This window comes from Narcine bancroftii, chromosome 2, assembly GCF_036971445.1.
Source record: "Narcine bancroftii isolate sNarBan1 chromosome 2, sNarBan1.hap1, whole genome shotgun sequence".
Lineage (NCBI taxonomy): Eukaryota > Metazoa > Chordata > Chondrichthyes > Torpediniformes > Narcinidae > Narcine > Narcine bancroftii.
Window position 1 is genome coordinate 289,590,239 of NC_091470.1, and position 22,660 is coordinate 289,612,898.

A 22,660-nucleotide genomic window follows, 5' to 3' on the forward strand; every position below is an offset into this window, starting at 1 on the left:
GAGAGGTATAAGTTTACCCAAGACAATTGGCGCTGCGAGCAGGGTTGGTCTCAAGATGTTTCGCCGAAAGAAAGAGGTGAGCCCTGAGCAGTTCTTGATTCCTGGATGGACTTCCAAAGACGATGGGTTTGGCATGTTGGCCAATACCCTGTCTTTGTTGGGACCACCCATTAGTTGGGATGAGAAGTTAGACTCATCAAGTGCACCTCTGGGAGAGCGGGTTGCCACTCTCCTTCGAGAAAGTAAATTTCCTGATAAAAAGGGAATGCTGACGAATGGTTTTTGGTTGCTGGCCACAGCATTACGCCACTCCGTTCAGCGTGAAGCAGAATTAATTCAAAGAGAAGTAGAATCTCAGTGCAAAAGAAAGCAATTAGAGGAGGAGCTGGAAGTCCTGCGACAATGCTGTTCCATGATGAGCGAGATTGTTCGTACCAGTCAGGACAGAGCCAAAGAATGGGAAGATAAGCATGTCCAAATGATTTGCCGTAATATTAAACTCCGGCAGCAGCTCTGTGCAGATAAGGAAAGGCATGGAGTAGAACCCGATCCATATCGTATTCATGCCATGATAAGGAATGGTGACGATCCTGATGTAATTGAGGATTGGGATGGGAATATCTGGAATGACAATGGTAATAATGCAGATACTCCTCAGCATGTGTCTAACATACTACCCTCTCCATCTGCTGTTCATGCCCGCCCTATAAGGCAGCAGATTTCCCAAACAGACAGAAGGGGGGATGATGTAAGGGTAGAGATGGAAGGGATAGATACCCCGGTTTCCCATGTGGACCCAGGGGAAAATACCCAAACCCCTGCTTATGCTCTATGGCCTACTCCCTCTGTTGGATGGCCTCCACCTCCTCCCCTAGACTGGGTGGAGGACCCTGTGAGCCAAAGTGGGAACAGGGGTCGGAAGGAGTCAATGATCCGTGATTTCTCTGTAAAAGAGCTGGCTGCCATTGGAGATCGATTTAGGCAAAAAGCAGGGGAACATCATCCCCAGCTGCTGAGTCCTCCTGGCCCAGCTGTGCTTTCTGCTCCCACTGCTGCTTCTATCAAGCTGGCTTCTCCTGCTCCAGTTACTCATGATGAGGTAAAACAATGGGTTAAACAGGCTCTTAAAGATAACAATAGCATGTGGTCCTGGAAGCCCCCGAACCCTTCTGAAGCCTGAAGGTGTGGGCAGGATTCCCGTGTCTACTCCATCGAGACACGGCGCACACACGGGGATCCGCGGCCCTACATACCGTTAACAATCCACTGGGGTGGGGGTAATGATCGCCAATACTTGGCTTTGGTCGACACCGGTGCAGAGCACTCGGTGATTCCTGGTAATCCAGACCTCTGGACTGGACCGGCCTTTCGAATAGAGGGGTTGGGAGGAGCGGTCACCCTGGCAAAGGAAATAAAAGTCTGTGCCATGGTGGGTGATAGCCCTTCCCCTGTCTGGTTACATGCCCTGGTGGCTGCTACTGACGAGTGTATCCTGGGTATTAATATGTTGGCCGGTATGGCCCTTAATACTAGCCAAGGGGTATTTGAATTTGGAATTCGAACTATTACAAAAAAACTAGTAGTGGGTCAGGCTAAGTGGGATCCTGTGATGGTGCCAGCCCCCATGAAACCAGTGTGCATTCCACAATATCATCTCCCTGGGGGGCAGGAAGAGATTACTGCCACCATCGATGCTCTGCAAGAAGAAGGGGTAGTGAGGCCCGCAACGTCGCCCTTTAATAGCCCTGTTTGGCCGGTCCAGAAGCTGGACGGCTCCTGGAGAATGACAGTTGATTATCGTTTTTTGAACAAACATGCCCCACCACTTGCTTCAGCAGTTCTGGACATTGTCACTCTTATTGAAAACATTGCTACTGGGAACTCAGGAACATGGTATGCTGTCATTGATCTCGCTAAGGCCTTCTTCAGTATTCTTATAGCTGAGGACTCACAGGATCAGTTCGCCTTTACCTGGAAGGGGCGCCAGTATACCTTCACCCACCTTCCAGTATCGCCTTCCCTCTCAATTCACCATTATATTGATGATGTGGCCTCCTGGAGCCTCTGGCAGAAACAAAAGGGTCGCCGAGTCCCACTAGGATTCTGGTCACGTACCATGCCTGAGGCTGCCACTCGTTATTCTGTTTTTGAACAACAGTTACTAGCCTGTTACTGGGCCCTGCTAGAGACTGAAAGAATGACAGGTGATGCAGATGTTCAATTGCGACCTGCACTTCCTATAATGAATTGGGTCCTGGCTAATGATGCTAATCTAAAGATCCGGCGGGCTCAGCAGTCTTCTATTGTTAAATGGAAGTGGTATATTCAGAGTCATGCGACCAGAGGGCCTGAAGGGGTGGGCCGCATACACGAACAGGTGGCTTACCATCCTAGGTCAGGAACTCAGTTATCGGAGGAGGGGGATGGTGGCTCCAGTCAGTATGCTGAGTTGAAGGCAGTCACTTTACCACTAGATCCCCATGATCACCCTCTTCGCCTGTTTACTGATTCCTGGGCTTTGGCTAATGGACTTGTGGTATGGATGCCTGATTTGCAAAAGAACAACTGGATGATACATGACCACCCAGTATGGGGCAAAGAGTTGTGGCAGCTGTTGTGGGATGCTTCCCACCATCGTGAGATAACCGTTTATCACGTTGATGCCCATACCAATATGGCGACTAACATGGCTCAACATAATGCAGTAGCAGATCAGCTTGCCACTATCAGCTGTGCTGATACCGTCCCCCTGGCTCGATGGGCACATGAACAGAGTGGTCATTTGGGGGAGAAGGGATCAGCTATGTGGTCCCGTACACATGCTTTATCCATCCATAAGGATGATGTCCGCATGGTCATATGTACATGCCCAGAATGTCAGCTTGTGAAGTTCCATACCGTTCCACCTGGTCCGCATGGCCGAATAAAATGGGGTGCTCACTCAGCTGCGGTCTGGCAAATTGATTACATAGGCCCCATGCTAGACTGCATGGGTAAATATTACGTCCTAGTAATGGTTGACACCTTTTCGGGCCTGGTTTTTACTTTTCCCACCAAGACGGCTGACCAAGCTAGCACTATCCAAGGACAAAACCATTTGATTTATCGTTATGATGTTCCAGAGGAGATTCACTCTGATAATGGCTCGCACTTCTCCGGGAAAGCAATCTGTGATTGGGCAAATGACAACGGTATTTTATGGGTCCACCATATTCCTTATTACCCGCAGGCTGCCGGGTTAGTTGAACAAATGAACGGCTTACTGAAGGAACAAATTCATTTGTTAAAATCACTGGGGACCCAGAAGGGATGGTGCCATGTGCTGCAGCAGGCAGTCGACAATTTGAATCATCGCCCTTTAAAAGGAGGTACACCTTTCCACCGACTTCTTCACGCTCCTGAATTACAGCCTATTCCAGAGGAATAACAGTCAATGCCCCCCATCCCCGAACTAGAGAATGTTGGACAAAAAGTATGGGTGGCACCACCAGGTAGTGGCCCTCCTGTAAAAGGGGAAATAGTGACACCTGCCCAGGGTAACACTCGGTGGGTAGCTATTGAGGGACAGGATGATTTAGTCTGTTTAAACACTGAACGCTTATGGTATCGTGAGTGACATGTGTCAGGCTTCTTTGTTCCAGGTTCTCCATTTTACACTCCTGGTGATCTGGCTTAACAGCTGCTTTGATGCCAGCAATTGGATTTGTAATGTCGAGGACGTTCCAAGGGAGTTCCCAGTGGGAAACATGGTCCGATGCATTACACCAAGGAAGTCCTCGGTCACCAGCCTCAAGTGCAGCTTATATAAATATGTTATTGTTCAGCATGTTTCAAAATCTGTTCGTGAGCTCCAGTATCTGGGTATTGTGGCCAACAAGGATAATTTGAGCCTTGGTTGGAATCCTTTCTCATGGCTAACTGCTACATTTGGGGGAGTGGGCCACAATATCCTCCGTTGGTTGCTCGCGTCATTGCTTATCTTTGTAATTGTTGTTTTGATTTCTCTTTTTTCGCTCCCTCTGTACTCAAATACTGGTTAGGCCTCGCAAATGACAGATTGTGACCAAGGGGTGGAATGTAATGGAGGATTAAAACCATGTACTCAGATGCTTTTTGCTTATGTGGAACTGACGACACTGGGTCCACACGCAGGTCACCTTACTTTCAGAACTAGCAGATGTAATTAAACTCAGCCATGGGGACTTATCTGAAGATACACTTTGAAATGGAATTCCACCGTGAGGCCCAGGGAAAGCAGTTGTCAAATACGACACTCTGAAATTGACGTATTGGTCACAACCTGTCTTGCTCAAGAAGTTTTAATGAGTCCTTGTATCTACGAGATAAACCAGGATATCATAGCATCCTGCTCCATAATAATTAATCTTCTAAATTGTAGAATAGTATGCTCAGCTTTGATTTTGACTGACAAATGTTAGAGGGAGTGGGTGCATGATTAATTGTTTTTGGGGTATAAAAGTCTGTGGTCCTGCTGCTGAAGTTTAGACTCTCCGAGGGGTGGGAACACCCCTTGTCAAGAAGGAAGAACAGCCAGAGTCCGAGCAACGTCCCGGTCGGGGGAGGTGGAGAAGCTGCTACCAGCGCCCTGACAACCTACTACAAGTGTGCAGTTGTTGCCTCGCTTCGGCAGTTGGGACCAGTCCAAGCGTTGATAAGTATAGTTGGGAAGGGCTTGCATATTGTAGTGTGAAATCAGCTTTTGAATTAGTAATAAACATTTGTATAAACTGAACTGCTCTCGGTGTGTGTGTCTATTTTCTTTCGGTAGCTAAAACACTGTGACCAATCTAAAATGAACAAAATGAGAGGTATAAGTTTACCCAAGACAGTGGTATAATTAATTAGATTATGGAATGAATGGCTTTGTGGCCAAGTTTTCAAATAACACAAAAGTAGCTGCAGGAACAGGTAGTGTTGAAAAAATAGGGAGGTTGCAGAAAGATCAAGACAGATTAGGAAAATAGGCAGAGAAGTGGCAAATGAGATATAATGTTGGAAAAAGTATGGTCAGGACTTTGGTAGAAAAAATGGGCAAAACATTTTTTAAATTGTGAGAAAATTGAAAATACCCAGATGCAAGGGACCTGGGAATTCTTGTGCAGGATAGCCTGAAGATAATCTTGAATGTTGAGTCAGTGGTGAAGAAGGCAAATGCAATGGTGGCATTCATTTCAACAGGAATACAATACAAGAACAGGGTTGTGACGATGAGGCTTTACAAGCCACTGGTGAGACCTCACATGGAGTATTATACGCAGTTTTGGGCTTGTCATTTAAGAAAGGATGTGCTGACATTGGAGAGGTTCAGAAGAGGTTCACAAGAATGATTTCTGGAATGATTGGGTATTCATATGAGAAGCACTTGAGAGCTCTTAGCGTGTATACGTTGAAATTAAGGAGAATATGGGGGAGATCTCATTGAAACATTTTGAATATTGAAAGGCATGGGCAAAGTAGATATAGATAGTGCTTAGAACAGAGATGTGCAGGAATTTTTTTTTTTAGCTTGAAGGTGGTAAATCTGATTAGCGAGGGTATCAAAGGTTATTGAGAGATGCTTAGAAAATGGTGCTAAATGTGAAAATGGATCAGCTCATAATTAAATGGCAGGGCAGATGATGGGCTCTGGTGTCTTATGACTCTTTAACTGCTCACAAAGGAAGCCATCATTTCCCCTAATTATTAAACTTCCAACACCTACCACATTACATTTATTGTATTCATTCATCATTCTCACTCCGCTACAACTTTTGACAGTCTCCTGCACCAAGGTTCTATTATCAACATTCTGGTTTTCCTTTGGCTTCAGAACAACTAATAGGGAACTACACAATCTACAAGTTTGTTCCAAAGCAAACTCCAAATGGAAGACCAAGCTCCAAATTATTTTCAACTTGTTAACTGAATGAAACAGGAGGGTTGTTTTTACACTCAGCAGCCACAAAAAAGTCCTCGAGCTTTTCCCACTGTACAACATAGTCTTCCAACAATAAAGTTTCATATGGGCCATCTCTTGGCAAAGGTTCATGTGGGTCACCTATAAGCACCATCACTTTCAATGCACCAGCAGAGATTTTGACTGACGGAGATAAATGGTACTTCCATTTCAAAACCTTAAATATGACACAAATTGCATGGTCAATTGGCCTGCTCTCCAAAATGATTTGGGGAGCAACATTAGTAACATCTTTCAAGACAAACCACCCAGCATCAAGTACCTGATTATAATTTACTAGTTGCTTTAAGAAAAAAACACATCTTTCACATAGCTGATACCAGGCTTCCACAACACACCAATCCAAGCTTTGTCATGGGAAAGGATAGAGGAAAAGATTTAAGGATATCATCAGATTTTCCAATGGAACAATGCAACCACCCCATTAATGCTTGACAATCCCTAGCATATAACTGCCTGAAGTGGAATAGAAGCATTCAGAATGGCACAAAGATCTTTGAGTCCACTCATTAGGAGCTCTGTACCACCCACTTACCTGCTCAGTTTGATATACTATGCATCAGCTAAGATATGGTGTCACTAACTCTCAAATTTCATAACCAGCCAGCTCAGAACCCAGAGAATTGGAATGGAAGCAACACATCCTCAATTCTGTGGGACTGTCTAAGTGGAAGACATTATGCCTGTTGAATGGGATCAAATCCTATCTGATCCCACAGCTCTCTATAATTACAAGATAGAACCAACATACCTGAAGTAAGAAACAACAAAGTAGGAACTATACAATTCATATCAACAAGGCTCAGACTAGATCAGAATTGCATACAACTTTGTAATACATTCCAGAATAGCCTTTGCTCGAGGTCAGGGGTGTCAAACTCAAATTCATGGAGGGCCAAAATTAAAAACTTGGACTAAGTCGAGGGCCGAACTAAATATTTATTGAAAATTTTCAACAACATCTGCATGTTTTCTCTTCTTTCAACATATGTAATGTTAAACTTTAGGATATAACTTTAGGAGGATAATGTTACAGGTCAGGAGTAGGTAGCTCAAGTTCACCCTTTGCTTGACCTGAGGGAAACATATTTGGTCCCTGTGGAGATGTAGTCAGCATTCACAGGCTGTGTCCATTTGGCCTGCATCAGGACTCAGCATTTCCTGCTCACTCCTCAGGCTCTAGGCCTCTATTCACCCTCGACCCACCATCCCTCTACCTGACCAGTCCTTTACCCAACCTCTACTCACCCCTCACTCCAATCGCTCTGCCTCTACCCACCCCATCCTATCACGCCCCTCTACTGCCTCTCCCCTCAACCTGTTCCTCCCTCTACCCGTCTCTCACCCTCTAATCACCCCTCTCCTACTCGCCCTGCCCCTCCCCTTTTACCTCTTCCCTATCCACCCCTCCTTCTACTCATCCCTCCCTCTAACTGCCCCTCGCACCACCATAACTTCCCCTGCCCATTACTCCTCACCTACACCCTCTGCCCACCCCTGCTTACCCACCCACTCAGGCCCAGCGAACTGCCGATCAGCCTTTGCGGACAGCCACGTGCAGGGCCGAACCAGCCATCCCTGGGGTCCGCGCGGGTGCAAGCGCTGAAGGCCGTGGCGACCGGGAGAAGTGCGCTCGCGCTGTGGAAGGGCCATCCGGTGCCAGTCGCGCAGGGCTCGCGCTGCCCGGGGGCCGTGCGCAGCCTGCCATGTCCGTCGCGCCGACAGGCAATCACAGGTGCTCGCCCATCCGCCGCACCGCTCGACAGATGGGAGAAGTGACTGGTTGTGCGGGGAGCCTTCCAACTGGCTTGCCGGCTGATGACAGCGACAGACTTCTCGTGTTACAATTTCTCGTGTTACAATGGGAAGGATGTGCAATGAAGGGGGAGGATGGTGGGGGTGACATTACCAAAAAACAGCATCGGCTCTCGCTGCAGGGCGGGCCACCTCTAATACATTTTTGAAATGATCTTGCGGGCCAAATATAATTATATCGCGGGCCAAATTTGGCCCGCGGGCGAGAGTTTGACATGTGTGCTCTCGGTGTTTCAATTCCACACAATTGTAAGAATCCTGTATCATTCATCCTCTAAGCTGTTCAGCTAACTCTGCATCATGCACATTAAGCAGGTCAATTAGATATTGTAATTTTGAATGGTGACACACACAAACTCTATTAATTTAGTTGCAATTCATCTTTATACATCAATTTATTAAAATAAATCAGTTTTCCAGTGAAATTCTTCTTTCTTTCTTCTTTTTCTTTGGCTTGGCTTCGCGGACGAAGATTTATGGAGGGGGTAAAAAGTCCACGTCAGCTGCAGGCTCGTTTGTGGCTGACCAGTCCGATGCGGGACAGGCAGACACGATTGCAGCGGTTGCAAGGGAAAATTGGTTGGTTGGGGTTGGGTGTTGGGTTTTTCCTCCTTTGCCTTTTGTCAGTGAGGTGGGCTCTGCGGTCTTCTTCAAAGGAGGCTGCTGCCCGCCAAACTGTGAGGCGCCAAGATGCACGGTTTGAGGCGTTATCAGCCCACTGGCGGTGGTCAATGTGGCAGGCACCAAGAGATTTCTTTAGGCAGTCCTTGTACCTTTTCTTTGGTGCACCTCTGTCACGGTGGCCAGTGGAGAGCTCGCCATATAATACGATCTTGGGAAGGCGATGGTCCTCCATTCTGGAGACGTGACCCATCCAGCGCAGCTGGATCTTCAGCAGTGTGGACTCCAGTGAAATTAGTAAAGCATTATATCTCAGAGTTGATGAGGACAATATCAATACATCAAGAGCTGTATCTGGATGCAGGATATGCATCCCGTGCTCAAAAACTATAAATTTCAACTGTGAAGATCATTAGAAATAGAAGCATAGTTGAGTCATTTGCCCCCTTCATGCATGCACTGCTATTCGGTATATTCAGGCTGACCTTTGATATCAGTGCTATTTTCATGTACTAAACCCATTTGCCTGGATTCCCTTCATATCTACAAAATCTATCAACATTAACTTTAATGGGCAATCAATCCAGTCAATCTCATGATTCAAGAAGAAAACATGAACCATGTGTGAGAATTTTTTTTAGGTATTTCATGAAAATTCACTTCCTATATGTGATTGGTTCTGAATATGTTTCTCTATACAAATCCAATAAAAAGAAAATCATAAAAAGACAATTAAGAGATATATTATAATAGATTCTCCAGTCATAGATACTGGAAACAACAAGTACAGTGGAGGCCCAAATATATTGGACTGCAAAAAAAAAGCAGGCTCGCACAAAATCAGGGTCATGAAAAAAACAGCGTTTAAAAAAAAAGAACAAAGTACAATACCTGTATTTACAATCATTTTATTTCTTACAATCATTATTTTATTTCTTAAAAAAGCAATCAAGTGTTTGTTGCCATGAACACAGCATGTCGCTGGCAGTGATCGAAGCCCAAAATGTTTCTGAGCTGAAGGATTTTTATGTGGTCCACATCCTGGGTCCACAACGAAGGCTAGCCTTGAGATACTCAATGGCTTCAGACACTTTCTGGGGTGAGGATAGAGGGTTCTCATTGTCATCCTCCTGTGGTTTGGGAACTGGGGCAATAGGAACGCTATGGATGATCTCGGAGCTCATACATCAGGCATTTGTCATTGGCTAATTTCAATCAGTTTCTGTGCCTCACCCATCTGTGAAGCCATAGAATTCTTGCTCATCATCATCTTCATCTTCCTTGGTGGATTTTAATGATGTCAAATCTGGACCCAGACCCTTCTCCCAGCAATTTTCCCACACACAAGGAGCTGACTGCTGCCCAGCCCTTCCCACCTAAGTGGGAAACTTCTTTAACGTTCATGCTTTCCAGCATTGTTGATTTGTCTACAATTCTACAAATTAATTCACGCCTGTAATTCTTCCTAAACATGAAGATGATCCCCTGATTTAGGGGCTGGATCTTAGATGTAGTGTTCTTTGGGAAGTAAGCAACTTGGATCTTTCCGTCGTGGCTTAGTAGTTTGGAAGTTGGTAGGTGGGCAGGACAGTTGTCAAGTGAAAGAAGAGCTTTGGATTCTAACTTTTGCTTACACAAATGAGTGTGAACAGCAGGGACAAAAGTTATGTAAAACCAATCCTCAAAGTTGACAATGGTTATCCAAGAATTACTGCTATGCGTGTACTCAAACAGTAACAACTTGGTGGAAACAGCAGGGCGAGCAAAATTTGCCAATCGTGAGCAGTTTTAACTTGTTTTCCAGTCTTGTTAATACAAAACAACAATGTCATGTGATTTTTGTGTTGTTTGAACCCCTCACATCAGTGGGAGTCATTTTTGCTTGATAGCTTGCGGTCTAGGATCATCTTGTTGCAAAGACCATCTCGTCACAGTTGTACACTTGTTCTTCGATGTAGCCACCTTCTCCTAAGAGAGTTTTTAATTCTGCTAGGTATTCACTGGTGGCAGAACATTGCCTGAGCGAATTTCTCCAGACACTAACACTTGAGAAATCCCGTGACGATGTTTAAACCAGTCTAGCCATCCATTTCTAGCTTTGAACTGTGAGGTTTCTCCATTGATCAGCTGGTCAAACTTCTCAGCTTAAGCTGAGAACAGGCCCAGAAATTGGAAGGCCTTCTGAGTGTGCTTGAACAAACCACTCATACAGGAAGTCATTGAGGCTGACATCTTTGGCTTTCTTCATGTGTTTGGCCTTTAGTCCTTCTTCAACTTTCCAAAGCAACACGTGTAACTTATCTTCCTGAGATTTCCAGCTACAAAGCATTGATTCAAGCATGCCGAGGTCGTATGCAACTTGGGTTTGACTTTTATTCTTGATCGGGTCAAGTGTGTGGAGTTTATCTTTCACTGAAAAAGATTTTCGTCTTCTAATGGTGCATTCCATTTTGATCTGAAAACAATTTCAATTCCAGAAAGAGGGAAAAAGGGGTCCACTGGCTGATTGCGTTATATCGGGGTTCGCATTAAATAGGGGTTCCACTGTAGCTATTTTGCATTTTTCTACTTTTCCTTTGGTCAGCAATTTAAAAAAAAATCAAGGCTATAACTATTTTCCAATTTTGGCTGATGACTCACAGGAGATAATATTGTAATGATGGCAACAACAAATTAACAGTCCACACTATAACCCTTCTGATTTTTTATTTCAATCAAGGGATTTTCTTTTCTTTTTCTTCAATAGAATTATAAATCTGTGAGTATTGGGCTTCTAATTCACTCTCACGTTCTATATCATTATGTGAGGTAAAATTACCCTCAATGCATCTAAGCAATAAATAGATAAACCATTCACAATTGTAAGTCCCAGATTCAATCCCTGGTTTGTGCTGAGTTGGCTAATAATAAGTCTCTGATTTAAACCAAGGTAGCACATGGAATGCTAATGTTAGCCTCAGTGCCTCTAATTCAAGGAACATAAAGCAGCTATGGCTCCTGCTTAAATCACTTTCCTGTGCCCCTAAAGGAGCTGCAAATTCACGCCAAGTAGTGGTGCCCCCTATCGTCAAATAACCTTGCTACGCCATCAACCAAAGCTTACAAATCAATAGCAGTATGCACCTAACTCAACATGGATGCCTATCTTTAGGAAAAGGGAAAACAAAGAAATAAAGGTAAAACTTTCTTACCAAGCTCCACATCCTGATCATCAGTGATAATAAGAATGATGTTGGGTCTGATGTTCCTTCGATCACGCTGCACTCGTCCTTTAAACCGCTGTGGTTTAAAACTTGAGCTAAGGACTTCTATCAGTTCAGTACCCAGGAGAATCAAGAGCAGAGTAAGTGGTGTGATTTTCATTATGCCAGAATGTTTCAGATCACAGTAGAAAACAAGAGTATCTTTGGTTTCACTGTGTCTCAACAAGTGATCTGTAATTAAGATGAAACAAATTATAAGGTCAGATTGAATATAATGATCCTTATGACCATATTTAAAGAGGTTAACAGGGTTTAAAAAATTAAATAATTTGATGGGAGTTTCACGCTTTTTAAATGACAAAAAAAGCTGTCCTTGAAAATGAATATTTTATTAATGATCCACTGTGATGGGAGATACTGGATACAAAAACCACAATAAATGAGGAACAGCAGTAAACAGCAAAAAAGTTACAAAAAAAAAATCTTTGTCAGGTTGCCTTGACACTGAAATACAACTATCAAATAAAGAGCTATACCAGAGAATTTTGTTACTTCAAAGACAAATAGGAAGCCAGGAAATAGGTTACATATGTTTTACATTAATTAATTTACAGTGATCAAAATGTTTCATTGAATAATTCCTTCCTTTATCCAAATACATCACTAACATCCACTATAACTTTTATGAATTTATAGCTATACATCCACTCTTGCAATATTACAGAAGTGCAATAGCAATTTGAATTCGCAGATTTTTGTTATTTAGTGTTAAAACCCAACCACGCACCTGAACGATACCTTTCCAGTCAATGAAGTACAAATAACTTGCTTAAGGCTGAAGTCCTACCATACAGAGGGAAAACATTTGGAAACTACCTTTTTCCAGAAGAAACACGTCAAATTACAGCATTATCATTCTCTGTATCACGAAAACTTTCAAATGCATTCCACCCATCAATTATCGAATCTAGTTGAACTCATAGTAGAATGAAATTTTGATGAACGTATATCAATTTAAGATGTGCAGTCTTTTTAAAATGTACCTTAACACTTGTAAATATACATGTGAAATAATCATCTCTCCCTCAACTCCTACTGGTCAAAAAGCTTTACTTCTCTGATGCACAGGAGGGGGAAGGGGACTGATTTAGCCACAATCCATCAAACTGCTTCAGAATTCATTGATGGGGCCTAAGACCAAAGGTAACTTGCTCCACTTTGACATTTCCTGCATTCAGCTGTCACGCTGGCAGCTTTACGCATTTGAGAATTCTTTGGATTGAAAACTGAATGCACGCATAGTTCAAAGTGATTAGTGACTTACTGAAAGGCTATTTAACAAAAGCATTTAGGCAACCATGCACATTTATACCAGTTTCATTCAAAGGGCAGAAGTCCATTATAATTTAACATTTTCAAGCATAGTAATTAGGAGATGGCACATGAGATTCACCATCAAATGGTCTAAATGAGCATTTAATGAGCTTCATCAGAAGCCTGGGTTCTCACACCTGGGATTTTGTCATTGTGCTCTCATTTGAATAGCCATTATTGCACCAGCCAGTCTTGAGAGATCAAACCTACTCAAATAAAAGGAAAGAAAACAGACAGCATGTACGAAGGATACCATTATTAAAAGAAATTGATGCCAGCATACTTGTAGTTGGAGCAGAATCCATTACTGAATGAGATGACCCGATTCTTTAGGACAGCAAAAGAAATCTCTCCATCTTTGTGTATTCTCCTTTACTTTTAACTCTTGTTTTTAATTCAAACTTCAAAACTAGTAAGGTTTACAGAAAGAGGGTTGTAAAGATTCTGAAAATCTGGAACACATTAATATTACATCTGCATAACTAAGTAGCACTGCATGTAGCAGCTCTTGCAGGGCTGATCACTACAAGCTTCAGTGGTCAAGCAAACTGCCTTGAACTGAATGGATGTGATTGATGCTGGTGCTCTTTATACAGTATAACTACGACTTGAATTATGGTCGGCAGTTGAGGAGATCTCAAAGCCTCCATTAGAAATATTAAAACATTGAAGGATAAAAATTCAAGAATATTCAGCGTGGCATTGCCTATCAGTGAGCTCAGTCTAACATTTGATGTATGTACATTATGACTGAAAACGACCACTTCAAAGAATTAAAATATTTCCATGATAATTTTTTAAAAAATATTTAAAACCAAGCATATACCATTGCTATATTCTGCTAGAAAAATCTGCAACTGTTCTCAAAACAAAATGACCAACTAAAAGTATAAAAGTCAATTCTAAAAACTGTTATTTTACAATCACACAGGGAAGTATTTTCAGCATAAATTCAAACTCAAAAAAAAACCTGTCAACAATCAGTGTAGAACCCATAACTTACTAAAATACTGAGAGAATAAAAGAATCTTCAGTGTCACTTACTTTCAGAAAATGAATCGGGTTTCTGGAAGTGAATAACCTCAGCAGCTGTGTGAGCTGGGCCTCATTGCCTTCATTTAGTACTGTATAGCAAACTTTGCACACACTGTTGACCCAACTACTGCAGTTATTCTGACTGCATTGAGTAAACATTGGCACCAATGACTTTAAATAATCCCTCACAGTGTGTAGTTACAAATTCCAGACAATCATACCTCAGCGACAATGCAAAAGAAAGCAGAATCATGAACTAGCTTTAGGCTTTTTAAATCATTAGTTCAGTTCTGCAGTCTGAAGCGTAATTTTTGAGCTGGAGGAAATCCAGAGGTACCTGGGTTGAAGTTGTTCAGCTGTAGGAGATGAAGATCCATATCACTCATCCTCAAATATGAACAATTCTCCAGTACTGCTGACCTTTTCAAACCTGACATCCCTACACAGGCAAATCTCCAACTGCAGTGAGAAGTAAAGCTGTAAAATTAATACTGACAAAGTGCTGTGCTTGTCTTCAGGGACAAGGATGTCAGTATTTTTTATGCTGAATCCAATGAGACAGCCTTCTGGCACTTTGCAAGTCTCAGAAATCTATGCACTATTTGACAGTAAAATGCATGAAATTTCAAACACGAGCTCTAAAGCTATAAAAAAAACACCTCAAAAATTAAGTCTGTGATGCACAGAAAACAGTAATGCAGTGATTCTGCCAACATCGCACTAATTTCTTGCTACTGTCTTTTCCAATCAGAAGACCTAGATACAGAATCTGTTCAGTCTTTAGCAAGCATCAGGCTCACCATACTACTTCCCATGATTTATGATGCACTCTTATTTTTTCCAAAGTTAAATATAATAAATAATTTTTTAATAACACTTCAATGACCCTTTGTTCTTTGAACTTTGTCCAGTATATCAAGCTTAAAATGAAAAATTCAAAGTACACATTGACTGACTGGAGTGCAAATTTCACTAAATACATGAACAAACTACATGTATAATGCTCAAAAGTACAACTTTCTATCTTAGAGATAATGTGTAGTATGTCCTGTAAAATATTTGGGAGTGAGAATAACCTGTAATTTCGCTGGTAGTGCCTCCATTTATTCAAGAAAAAGAATTGAACAGGGGTTTTCCTAGTTTGAATCGTACTATTTTGTGCCATTAACTTACCCAGATTGCTAATATATGTGAAAGACCAGGTCCCTTGCTGCTAGGCTGTTTTCTTTTGAAATCTGGAGAAAAGCCCAACATGTTACACTTTGTCATTGTCATTAGTAATCTCTATTACTATTTTTACATCCTGTTTCTTATTATTTACTTTAGCTCACAATTGTAGCACAAAAGCAAAATCATTTAAAAAATGAAATTTAAAACAAAACCCTCCAGAGATCCATTGAGCACTACACCACAGCAATAGGCCCTTTGACCATCTAGTCTATATCAAACTATAATTCTGCCTCATCTTATTGATCTATACCCGGACAATAGCCCTCTTATCCCTCCCATCCATGTGCCTGTCCACATTGTTCTTGTGTCAAAATCGAGCCTGAAATCACCACTTCAGCTCATTCCACACTTTACACTCTCTACGTGAAGTTCCCTTTAAACATTTCACCTTTCACCATGCCAAAAGTGGCAGGGTGATCTAGAAAATTCAGAGATCTAAAGACTTGGTCGAGGGGTCAAAGTTGACTTAGCCATAGAAGAGAGAATGTAGTGCTGGAAGGGTGTAATTTGGACTGCAGGGCTGTGGCCAGCATTATTCCATGAGAATCAGTATTGGTACGGTTTTATTGGTGATTTTAGGCACCTAGCGCTCTTTTTTTAAAAAAAAACAACTCGTGCCTCATAAATCTCCTTTAAAATTTCCTCCTCTCACTTTAAAGTTATGCTCTCTCTTATGACAGTTCCACCTTACGATAAAGACCATCTCTCATGTCTATACCTCTCATAATTTTATATTTTTCTGTCAGGTCATTCTTCAACCTCTGACACTCTCGAGAAAACAATCCAAGTTTGTCCAACCTCCCCTTATAGCGAATACCTTCTAATCCAGGAAATATCCTGCAGTGCCTCTTTGGTAACCTCTGCAAAGCTTCAACGTTGTTCATGTAATGTGGAAAATGGGACTAATGTGGCGTTAACGACATGTAGGTCACTGCCAGCACACCACCCCCCCCTCCATCATTGACAGGTTCCAGGTCCCTGCCTGCAACCCCCCCCAAAAAAAAATCACTAATGTCCCCCTCGAACATACATTCTAGAGTCGACCCTGGCTAATATTTCTGTCAGCATTCCCATTATTTCTACACTAACCTCGCTCAAGGTCCCAGGGAATATCTTGTCAGGACTCAGAGATTTATCCACCTTGATTCTCTATAAAATAGCCAGTACTACTTTCTCATTAATCTGTATATTTTTCAAGACTTCAGTAATTTTCTACTTCACCTGACTTAATATTCCTTTCATTAATGAATACTGAAGAAAGAAAAGCATTTAAAACGTCCCCCATCTTTTCTGACCCTCGCATAACCTACCCCTCTGATCCTCAAGGGGCCCAATATTATCCCTCACTATACTTTTACTTATAATGTACCTGTAGAAACCCTTTGAATTTTTTTTTAACCTTGCCTGCCAAATCAGTCTTATATTTCCTTTCAGCCTTTCTAACTTCTTTCTTAATTTTTTCCCCACTCTTTATATTCCTCAAGCACTTCATTTATTCCCAGCTTCTATACCTATTGTACACATCCCTCTTCGTCCGAACCAAATTCCCAATATCCCTTGAAAACCAAGGCTCTCTATATTTTCTAACCTTTCCTTTAATTCTCACAGGGCCATACTGACTCTGTTGTACTCATCAATTTTCCTCTTTGAATATCCTCCATTTATCTGTTTCTTCGTTCCTATAAAAATAAATGATTCCAATCCACACTTTCTAAATCCTTTTGCATCTCCTCAAAATTTGCCTTGTTCCAATCTAGAATCTCAACCTTAGGCCCAGCCCTGTCCTTCTCCATAATTAACCTAAAACTAATAGTATTATGATCACTAGACCCAAAGAGTTCCCCAACACAAACCTCTGTCATCTGACCTATCTCATTCCCCATTAGGAGATCCAATTCTGCCCCCTCTCTAGTCAGTTGTTTTATATATTGATTTTGTAAACTTTCCTGTGCATATTTGACAAACTCCAATCCATCCAGCCCTTTTGCAGTATGGGCATCCCAGTCAAGGTGTGGAAAGTTAAAATCTCCTACAATCACCACCTTATGCTTATATATGCCATCTCCTCTAATTCCCTCTGTCCATTAGGGGTCTATAATACACCTCCATTAGTGTCTTCATGCCTTTCCCATTTCTCACTTCCACCCATATAGCCTCATTGGATGAGCCCTCCAATCTATTCTGCCATAGCACCGCAGTAATGTTTTCTCTAACAAGCAATGCAACTCCTCCACCATTCACTCCCCCTGTTCTATCATACCTAAAGCATCAAAATACTGGACTATTTAGATGCAAATCATGCACCTCACTGATGGCTACAATATCATAATTCCATGTCAATCCATGCTCTAAGGTCATACACTTTACTTATCATGATCGATCTTTGCATTGAAATACATACACTTGAATGTCCCCAACATTCATTCCTTTGATAACCACCTACATTTACTATCCCCTCTCTTTCATTAATTTTGAACAACCTGATTCTTCTCTCCCTTCAAATCTAGTTGTCCTTCTACCATAATCTCTGCATTCTCATTCTGATTTCTCCCCCCCCCCCCCTTGCCAAACTAGTTTAAATCCTCCCCAACAGATCTAGCAAACCTACCTGCCAGAATATTGGTCCCCCTCCAGTTCAGATGCAACCCGTCCTATTTGTAGAGGTCAGACCTTCCCCAGAAGAGTTCCCAATGATGCACAAATGTGAACGCCTGCCCCATGCACCAACTCTTTAGCCACACATTCATCCACCACATTTTCTTTTTCCTACCCTCTCTAGTGCATGACACAAGCAGCAATCCCAAGATTACCACCCTTGAGGTCCTGCTTTTGAACTTCTTCCCTAACTCCCCATATTCTTCCTTCAGGACCTCATCCCTACATCTATCTATGTCATTGGTCCCCACATGGACCACAACATCTGGTACACCCACCCCCCCCTCCAGAATGCTATGTACTCAGTCAGAGACCTCCCTGATCCTGACACCAGGGAGGCAACATACCAATCAGGAGCCTCCATCTTGTCCAGCAAACCTCCTATCTACTTGTCCAACCAACAAGTCCCCAGTCACTGTCACTCTCCTCTTCTCCCCCCTTTCCTTCTGAGCCAGGGGACTAGCCTCTGCACCAGAGACATGACCACCTCAACCTGTCACTTGTACATCTCCATCAATAATATCCAAAACAGTATACCTGTTATTAATGGGAATGGCCACAGGGGTACTCTGCACTGTTTGCATCATTCCCTTCCCTCTCCTGACAGTCACCCAGCTACCTGCCTGAATTATAGGGGTGACCACCTCCTCCAGAGCCGCAGTTCATCCAACTCCTATTTCAGTTCTCTAACTCAGGTTGTAAGGAGCTGCAGTTGAATGCACCTTCTGCAGGTGTAGCCATCAAGGACAAGTACACTGTCTCAGATTTCCCATATCCCACAACCAGAGTAACCCAATGCCCTAGCTGACTCCATTATCTAACTTTAATTAAAGGATTTAACTACCTCACCTGGCCTTACATCTCTGTTAGCAAGCAAGCTAGCTCTTTCTCAACATCTTTGAACAAAAACTCCACTCACTCCCTGGCCACTCCTTCAGCTACTCTTCCCTTTATTGGTTCCTCCCAATTATCTTAACTACTCTATTTCTCACTCCCACAAATCAAAACTCTGCTTAACCCTTTAGTTGGCATTCTGACTTTTCAAAAACTTTAACTTGACTCACCTCCCCTCTCCTCGACTTTGCCGCGACTCAAATGACATCAAACCTTTTCATTGGGTTGCAGGCTGTCCAAGTGGAATATGAGATAGTGTTCTAATTTGTGCTTGGCCTCAACTTGGCATTGAAGAAGCCTGAGTTAGTGTGGGAATAGTAAAAGATATTGAAGTAACTGCAACCAGAAGTACATGCTCAAGGGCTTGTCCACAAGCCTGATGTATGCAATTGCCAACCTTATAAACGTGTGTGATTCAAATCTCCCCGACTTGTTGCTCCGGCCTGGGGCTGGCAAGTTATATGGAAATCCTACTATTTAAGGCACTTTAGTACGTTTGGTTAATGTGACTCACATCTTAATTTGGACTGAACAACCTCTGGAAATTTAAAGTATCTCTGTATTAATCTAGGTAAGCAGATGCTGGCATGTATGCAGTGATGAGTGCAGGTGGCCAGCACTACTTGTGATTCAATTTTAAAATTTTATTTACAGCATGGTAGAAGTCAATTCTAGCCATTTAAACCAGTGCCATCCATTTACACCCATATTAATCTACAATCTGAACATTTTGGATGTGCAAGGAAACCTGAGAACCCAAAGGAAATTTATGCGCATACAGGGAGAACATACAGACTCCTTTCAGATAGTGCCAGATATGAACATGTGTCGACGGTGCTGTAAAAGCATCACACTAACAAATATTAGTGGGTTATACGCATCAGCAAAGTTCCATTATTGCAACTTGTTTGGAGATTTCAGATTTATTGTCAAACTACATACATGACATCACAACAACCCTGAGATTCTTTTTCCTGCGAGTCAGGCGAAATTACCACTTATTGATAGTGACTTTGCAATACTTAAATGAGCCCTTGATTGTTTGTTGTGGAGAGTCTGATGGTGGAGGAGTAGCAGTTGTTCCTAAACCTGGTGGTGTGAGTCTTGTGGTATCTATATTTCTTTCCTGATTGTAGCAGTGAGAACAGAGCGTGAACTGGGTAATGTGGATCTTTGATCGTTGCTGCTGGTCTCCGACGGCAGCATTCTCCATAGATGTTCTTGATGGTGGGAAGGTTTTGCCTGTGATGTCTTGAGCTGTGTCCACTACCTTTTACAGGACTTTAAGATCGGGGGTATCACTGTCCCCATACCAGACCGTGTTGCAGCCAGTCAATACATTTTCCACCACACATCAAATTACACGTTGCAAATTTTCCAGGGTTTCCGATGTCATATCAAACCTCCACAAAGTCTTGAGGAAACAGAGGTGTTGACGTGCTTTCTTCACGATGCCTTTAGTGCGTTGGCTCCAGGAAATTTGCTCACCCTCTCCACCTCTGATCATATACCTCTGGTTTTCCCTTCCTGAAGTCAAAAATCAACTACTTGGGTTTTAGTGACATTGAAGGGAATTCATCTGGGAATCTGAAGAATGGCATTATTTGTTTGAGGTGAGAATTTCATGAACGAAGAGACAGCTCCTCTCCTTTTACATCCTTACACTCTAGGCCTTCTCATTTTCATAATGGATGTTTGTCCTTCTAAAACAAGTTGCTTGACTATTGCAGGTTCACTGTGTCACATCTACTTTGACTACACTGCCTCCCATTCTGTTTCCTATAAGAATTCTAATTTCCCTGCTTCTCCATGTCTGCCATAACTGTTCTGATACCAGATAATTACATATCAGGGCTTTGATATGTATTTCCTGGCACAGGACTGGCCACCAACATGGCTGGCAGAGCCTTTGATCCTGCCTGTTCCATTTCCTGTACTTCTGGTCCCTCTCCTTCCCCCTTCATCCCAGAACCACAATTGTTTTGTTTTTCAGCAAGATACATTAATGTTCATGGTTACTGGTCTTTGTCCTGCTCTGAGATTAGTTTTATGGCTCCAAAAGGTGACATACCCTCACAAATGTCACTGTTAAGGCTGGAGAATCACCCTCTGATTCCCAGGAATGGGCAAGACATCTTGCTGAAATCTCATTTCCTCCTTCCTCTTCATGCAACTTGTCCTTTGTTGCAAGGCCTCTAATAGTTTTTCTAAACTTGCTGCATTCTATCAGAATATCAGCTTATTGGAATCATATCTGGGAGCAACTGGTTTATGCAGAAGCCTAAAACCCATCAAAATGACCTTCAGCACATGTCACAGTTGTAGACTTTGCAAATGGAAGCAATTCTTCAAACTATTATATTTTGTAGACTCATAGTAATAAGAAGTTAGCATTTAACCTATAAATTTACTCACAAACAATAATCCATTTATATTATGCAAATTTGCAATCCTTCCAGCAACAACATGAGACATTAGCCCCTTTCACACTTGCAAGTGATCCCATGAATTAACCCCAATTGGCCTTTAAAGTGCCTAGTGTGCAAGTATCCCAGATGATATGTTGCCTCCCTGATGCCAGGGTCCGAGATATCTCAGATCGGGTTCACAGCATTCTCAGGAGGGAGTGTGAGCAGCCAGATGTCATGGACCAATGACATGGGTAGGAAGGGTGAGGAGATCCTGCAAGGATAGTTCAGGGAGTTAGGCACTAGGTTGAAGGGTAGGACCAGAGTAGTAATCTCAGGATTGCTACCTGTGTCATGTGATAGTGAGGTTAGAAATAAGAGGATAATGCAGCTTAACATGTGGCTAAAGTCATAGTGTAGGAGGAAGGGCTTCAAGTTTCTGTATCATTGGGCTCTCTTCCAAGGAAGATGGCATTTGTTCAATGGGATGTTTTGCATCTGAACTGGAAGTGGACTAATATCTTTGCAGGAAGGTTTGCTTCTCTGAGGGGCTTTAAACTAGATTTTCAGGGGGACGGGAACCAGAGTACCTGGGCAGATAGTGGAGTGAAGGAGGAAAAAGATTATGTATAAATTGCATGTAACGTTATGTGTCGATGGACTGCATGTGGTGGAAGTGTTCTCAGGTTCATCTATTTCAATGAAAGGAGTATTGAAGGAAAGGCAAATGAGCTTAGAGTGTGGATTGGCAAGTAGAATTATGACATTGTGGCCATTAGTGAAACTTGGTTGCAGGATGGGGCAGGACTGGCAGCCCAATGTTCCAGGCTTCCATTGCTTTAGATGCAATAGAATGGAAGAGATAAAAGGGGGAGGAGTGGCATTGCACATCAGGTTAAATATCACAGCTGTGCTCAGATAGGATAAACCAGAGGGCTTGTCTACTGAGGTTATATAGATGGAGCTGAGGAGCGGAAAAGGTATGACCACACTCATGGGGGATGTATTATAGACCACCTAATAGTCAGTGAGAGTTGGAGGAGCAAATCTGCAGGAAACATAAGGTTGTGATATTAGGAGATTTTAACTTTCCACATATAGACTAGGGCTCCCAGACTGTAAAAGACCTGCATGGCTTGGAGTTTGTCAAATTAGTTCATGAAAGTTTTCTAAATCAATATATAGAGGTACCAACTAGAGAGAGTGTAGTACTCCCCGAGATATATCCATGTTCAGTTCTGGATGACCAGTCATATCTCAGAATGGATGTATGTCAGAATTGCATCCTTACCTTGTCAGTTGGCGTCCTGGGGTCTGTAGTTTGGGCATGGCCATCTTGGTTCCTGTGCACATGGGCAAGTCTTCAGTAGGCACATGTGCAGTAGGTTCATGTATCAGAGTTCAGTTGGCGCATGTGCGAGAGTTAAGCGCCCTAACGATATTGAATT

At 42.5% G+C, this 22,660-nt stretch overlaps 1 protein-coding gene across 8 annotated transcripts in view; it reads right to left on the reverse strand.

Annotated features, from left to right (window-relative positions):
* Window positions 1-22,660, reverse strand: part of sulf1 (sulfatase 1) — a 420,487-nt gene that overhangs the window by 171,130 nt on the left and 226,697 nt on the right. For all 8 annotated transcript variants that reach the window (XM_069921287.1, XM_069921289.1, XM_069921288.1 and 5 more), the window contains one exon: window positions 11,605-11,847. In XM_069921287.1, the coding sequence (XP_069777388.1) occupies window positions 11,605-11,847 (243 nt within the window). The remainder of the gene's footprint in view (window positions 1-11,604; window positions 11,848-22,660) is intronic.